Raw genomic sequence first — 6,031 nt, 5'->3', positions numbered from 1 at the left:
GGTAGTTTTGGGGTGGTTGGGGGTGGTTTTGGGGGGGGTGGGGGCAGTTTTGGGGTGGTTTAGGGGGTTTAGGGACACTTTGGGGACAGTTGGGGGCAATTTTGGGACAGTTTGGGGTGATTTTGTGGCAGTTTTGAGGTGTTTTGAGGTGGTTTTAGGGGGGTTTGGGGCAGTTTTGGGGTGGTTTGGGGCAGGTTTGGGGTGGTTTTGGGGTGGGTTTAGGGTGATCTGGGGTGGTTTTGGGAGTCTGGGGCAGTTTTGGGGTGGTTTGGAGTCAGATTTGGGGCAGTTTTGGGGTGGTTTTGGTTATTTTAGGGTATTTAGGGTGGTTTTGGGGTGTTTTTGGGGTATTTTTGGGGTATTTTGTTGTGGTTTTGGGGTATTTCAGGGTGTTTCAGGGGTGTTTTGGGCAGTTTTGGGGTGTTTTGGGGGTGTTTTAGGTGTTTTCAGGGTGTTTTTGGGGTGTTTCAGGGTCTTTTTAGGGTATTTTGGGGTGTTTTGGGTTATTTTGGGGTATTTGGGGTGTTTTGGGGTATTTTAGGGCGTTTCAGATGTTTTTGAGGAGTTTCAGGGTGTTTTTAGGGTGTTTCAGGGTATTTTCAGGGTGGTTTTGGGGTATTTTTAGGGAATTTGGGGTGTTTTTGTTGTGTTTTTGGGATATTTTGGGGGATTTTGGGGTATTTTGGGGTATTTTTAGGGTACTTTGGGTTATTTTGGGGTATTTTGGGGTGGTTTTGGTTTCTTTTGGGGTATTTTTAGGGTATTTTGGGTTATTTTGGGGTGTTTTGGGGTATTTTCAGGGTATTTTGGGGTATTTTGGGGTGTTTTGGGGTGTTCTGGGTACCCTGGGCCGTGTAGGCGCAGAGCGCGAAGCGCAGCGCGTCCGTCCCGCACTCGGGGATCCCCTCGGGGAAGTCGCGTTTCTGGGGGGCACCAGGGGATCAAGACCCCCCAAAAAACACCCCAGAATCCCCCTGGGACCCCCAAAACAGCCCCAGGACCCCCAAAAAACCCCAGAATCCCCCCAGGACCCCCAAAACAGCCCCAGAACACCCCAAAATCCACCCCAATTTCTCCTGGACCCCCCCAGAGGATTTTGGGGTTTTGGGGAGGATTTTTGGGTGGGAATTGGTGTTTTGGGGGCATTTTGGGGTATTTTTGGGTGGGATTTGGGGGATATTGGGGTTTTGGGTGGGAATTGGTGATTTTGGGGCATTTTGGGGTGGTTTGGGAGTATTTTGGGGTATTTTTGGGTGGGAACTGGTGGTTTTGGGGTATCTTGGGTGGGATTTGGGGGTTTTGGGGTCTTTTAGGTGGGAATTGGTGTTTTTGGGGGATTTTTGGGTGGGATTTGGGGGATTTCAGGGTTTTGGGTGGGAATTGGTGGTTTTGGGGTATCTTGGGTGGGATTTGGGGGTTTTGGGGTCTTTTAGGTGGGAATTGGTGTTTTTGGGGGATTTTTGGGTGGGATTTGGGGGATTTCAGGGTTTTGGGTGGGAATTGGTGGTTTGGGGCTATTTTGGGCTATTTTGGGGGTGGTTTTGGGTGGTTTTTGTGGGGTTTTGGGCGGATTTTTGGGGTTTTGGGGTATTTTGGGGTTGTTTTGGGTGTTTTTGGGTGGGATTCTGGTGTTTTGGGTGGATTCTGGGGTATTTTGGGGTGTTTTGGGTGGTTTTGGGTGGGATTCTCGTGTTTTGGGGGTATTTGGGGTGTTTTGGGGGTGTTTTTGGGTGGATTTTGGGGTGTTTTGGGGGTGCTTTTGGGACATTTTTGGGATATTGGGGTGTTTTTGGGGTTTTTGGGCCCCACCTGCAGCGTGACCCCGGTGATGACGTCCAGGGGGTCGATGACGTTCCCCAGGGATTTGCTCATCTTGCGCCCGTGGGCGTCGCGCACGATGGCGTGCAGGTACACCTGGGCAGGTAAAGGGACATGTGACATACCTGGAACACACCTGAGACACACCTGAAACACCTGGGGACACACCTGGGGGGAGCCTGAGACGTGTGGGGATGGGACACGCACGATGGCGTGCAGGTACACCTGGGCAGGTAAAGGGACAGGTGAGACAGGTGAGACAGGTGAGACACACCTGAGACACCTGAGACACACCTGAGGGGATGCAGACACACCTGGGACACCTGGCACACACCTGAAACACCTGGGACACACCTGGGACACACCTGGAGGAGTCCCAGGGGAGACCTGGGCAGTTTTGGAGGCTTTGGGGGGAATTTTGGGGTTATTTTGGGTTTTTTTGGGGATGTTTTGGGTTATTTTGTTCCGGTTTTTTTTGGCTGATTTTTGGGGTGAATTTGGGCTATTTTGGGTCTCACCTCCCGGAAAGGCAGCTTCCCCGTGAGGGCCAGCCCCAGCATGACATGGGACACGCACGATGGCGTGCAGGTACACCTGGGCAGGTAAAGGGACATGTGACATACCTGGAACACACCTGAGACACACCTGAAACACCTGGGGACACACCTGGGGGGAGCCTGAGACGTGTGGGGATGGGACACGCACGATGGCGTGCAGGTACACCTGGGCAGGTAAAGGGACATGTGACATACCTGGAACACACCTGAGACACACCTGAAACACCTGGGGACACACCTGGGGGGAGCCTGAGACGTGTGGGGATGGGACACGCACGATGGCGTGCAGGTACACCTGGGCAGGTAAAGGGACATGTGACATACCTGGAACACACCTGAGACACACCTGAAACACCTGGGGACACACCTGGGGGGAGCCTGAGACGTGTGGGGATGGGACACGCACGATGGCGTGCAGGTACACCTGGGCAGGTAAAGGGACATGTGACATACCTGGAACACACCTGAGACACACCTGAAACACCTGGGGACACACCTGGGGGGAGCCTGAGACGTGTGGGGATGGGACACGCACGATGGCGTGCAGGTACACCTGGGCAGGTAAAGGGACATGTGACATACCTGGAACACACCTGAGACACACCTGAAACACCTGGGGACACACCTGGGGGGAGCCTGAGACGTGTGGGGATGGGACACGCACGATGGCGTGCAGGTACACCTGGGCAGGTAAAGGGACATGTGACATACCTGGAACACACCTGAGACACACCTGAAACACCTGGGGACACACCTGGGGGGAGCCTGAGACGTGTGGGGATGGGACACGCACGATGGCGTGCAGGTACACCTGGGCAGGTAAAGGGACATGTGACATACCTGGAACACACCTGAGACACACCTGAAACACCTGGGGACACACCTGGGGGGAGCCTGAGACGTGTGGGGATGGGACACGCACGATGGCGTGCAGGTACACCTGGGCAGGTAAAGGGACAGGTGAGACAGGTGAGACAGGTGAGACACACCTGAGACACCTGAGACACACCTGAGGGGATGCAGACACACCTGGGACACCTGGCACACACCTGAAACACCTGGGACACACCTGGGACACACCTGGAGGAGTCCCAGGGGAGACCTGGGCAGTTTTGGAGGCTTTGGGGGGCATTTTGGGGTTATTTTGGGTTTTTTTGGGATGTTTTGGGTTATTTTGTTCCGGTTTTTTTTGGGGCTGATTTTTGGGGTGAATTTGGGCTATTTTGGGTCTCACCTCCCGAAAAGGCAGTTTCCCCGTGAGGGCCAGCCCCAGCATGACCCCTGGAGTTATTTTTGGGATATTTTTTTCTGTTATTTTGGGATATTTTGGGTTATTTTGGGTTATTTTGTTCCGGTTTTTTTGGGGATTTTTTTTGGCTGATTTTTGGGGTGAATTTGGGCTATTTTGGGTCTCACCTCCCTGAAGGGCAGCTTCCCCGTGAGGGCCAGCCCCAGCATGACCCCGGGGGTTATTTTTGCCATTATTTTGGGTTATTTTGGGGTTATTTTGGGATATTTTGGGTTATTTTGTTCCGGTTTTTGGGGGGATTTTTTTTGGCTGATTTTTGGGGTGAATTTGGGCTATTTTGGGTCTCACCTCCCTGAAGGGCAGTTTCCCAGTGAGGGCCAGCCCCAGCATGACCCCTGGAGTTATTTTTGGGATTATTTTGGGTTATTTTGGGATGTTTTGGGTTATTTTGTTCCGGTGTTTTTTTGGGGCTGATTTTTGGGGTGAATTTGGGCTATTTTGGGTCTCACCTCCCGGAAAGGCAGCTTCCCCGTGAGGGCCAGCCCCAGCATGACCATCCTGGCCACCCAGAAGAACAGGATGTCGTGGCCGGTCTCCAGCAGCGAGCCGGGGTAGAATCGCTCCAGGTCGGGGGTCTGGGGGGGCACGGGGCCCCAAAAATGAGCGGGGGACCCCCAAAAACCATCCCAGGGACCCCCGGGAACCCCCCAGGGACCCCCAAACCCACCCCAGGGACCCCCAGAAACCCCCAGGGACCCTAAAGTGAGACTGAGACCCCCAAAAATGAGAACGGGACCCCCACAAATACCCCAGGGACTCCCAAAAACCGCCCCAGGGACCCCAAAAATGAGACTGGGACCCCAAAAAAAACCCCAGGGACCCCAAAAATGAGACTGGGACCCCAAAAAAACCCCCAGGGACCCCCAGAAACCCCCAAAACAGCCCCAGGGATCCAAAAAATGAGACTGGGACCCCCCAAACCCCCCCAAGGACCCCAAAAACCACCCCAGGGACCCCTCGGACCCCCAAAACCCTTTCAGAGACCCCCAAAAACCACCCCAGGGACCCCAAAGTGAGAGGGGGACCCCCAAAACCCCCCTCAGAGACCCCCAAAACCTCCCCAGGAACCCCCCAGGGACCCCAAAATGAGACTGGGACCCCCAAAACCCCCCCAGGANNNNTCAAAACCCCCCTGGGACCCCCAGACCCCCCCAGACCCCCCAGCCTGACCGGCTCGGGCCAGCCGAAGACGGAGAAGGGGAAGAGGCCGGAGGAGAACCAAGTGTCCAGCACGTCCTCGTCTGCAGGACAGAGTGACCAGAGTGACCACAGTGACCACAGTGACCACAGTGACCACAGGAGTGACCACAGTGACCACAGTGACCATCACAGTGACCACAGTGACCAGAGTGACCAGAGTGACCAGAGTGACCACCAGAGTGACCACCAAGAACCAGGAGTGACCACGATGACCACAGTGTCCAAAGTGACCACAGGGGTGACCGCAGTGATCACAGTGACCACCAGGCTCCCTCCCAGTCCCCCCCAGTCCATCCCAGTCCCTCCCAGTTCATCCCAGTTCAATCCCAGTGTTCCCAGTCCCCCCAGTCCCCATTCCCAGTCCCTCCCAGTTCATCCCAGTTCAATCCCAGTGTTCCCAGTCCCCCCAGTCCCCATTCCCAGTCCCTCCCAGTTCATCCCAGTTCAATCCCAGTGTTCCCAGTCCCCCCAGTCCCCATTCCCAGTCCCTCCCAGTTCATCCCAGTTCAATCCCAGTGTTCCCAGTCCCCCCAGTCCCCATTCCCAGTCCCTCCCAGTTCATCCCAGTTCAATCCCAGTCCCACCTTGCCTCAGCCTGACCAGGTCGGGGCTGACCCCGAGCGCCGCGGCCGCTTTGGCCCGAGCCTCGTCCGGGGAGCGCCCGCTGACCCACAGCTGCCCTTCCTCATCCTCATCCTCATCCTCCTCATCTTCATCCTGAAAACAGCGAAAATCAACCCAAAAATCACCCCAAAAACCCTCCTGACTCACAGCTGCCCTTCCTCATCCTCATCATCCTCATCTTCATCCTCGTCCTAAAAACAGCAAAATTCACCCCAAAAATCACCCAGAGCCCGCTGACCCACAGCTGCCCTTCCTCATCCTCATCTTCCTCATCTTCCTCCTGAAAACACCAAAAATCCTGAAAATTCACCCCAAAAACCCTCCTGACCCACAGCTGCCCTTCCTCATCCTCATCTTCCTCCTAAAACCAGCAAAAATCCCAGGAATCACCCCCAAACCCCTCCCCAAATCACCCAGAGCTGCCCTTCCTCGTCCTCCAGGACCCCCCAGGACCCCCCCAGGACCCCCAGAGCCCCCCAATGACCCCCAGAGCCCCCCAATGACCCCCAATGACCCCCAGAGC

General features: G+C 55.2%; 1 protein-coding gene across 1 annotated transcript in view; it reads right to left on the bottom strand.

Annotated features, from left to right (window-relative positions):
• Positions 1-6,031, bottom strand: part of LOC120510637 (valine--tRNA ligase-like) — a 17,124-nt gene that overhangs the window by 3,656 nt on the left and 7,437 nt on the right. Inside the window, exons 9-14 of the mRNA XM_039726636.1 lie at positions 5,732-5,741; positions 5,469-5,601; positions 4,855-4,925; positions 4,134-4,259; positions 1,765-1,914; positions 845-923 (exon numbers count right to left, since the gene is read on the bottom strand). Coding sequence (XP_039582570.1) covers positions 845-923; positions 1,765-1,914; positions 4,134-4,259; positions 4,855-4,925; positions 5,469-5,601; positions 5,732-5,741 — 569 coding nt within the window. The remainder of the gene's footprint in view (positions 1-844; positions 924-1,764; positions 1,915-4,133; positions 4,260-4,854; positions 4,926-5,468; positions 5,602-5,731; positions 5,742-6,031) is intronic.

The sequence above is a fragment of the Passer montanus genome, unplaced genomic scaffold (genome assembly GCF_014805655.1).
Source record: "Passer montanus isolate IOZ18808 unplaced genomic scaffold, ASM1480565v1 scaffold592, whole genome shotgun sequence".
NCBI classification, from domain to species: domain Eukaryota; kingdom Metazoa; phylum Chordata; class Aves; order Passeriformes; family Passeridae; genus Passer; species Passer montanus.
Note: the sequence above shows the minus strand (reverse complement) of the source record. Positions and strands in the feature narration are given on the sequence as shown.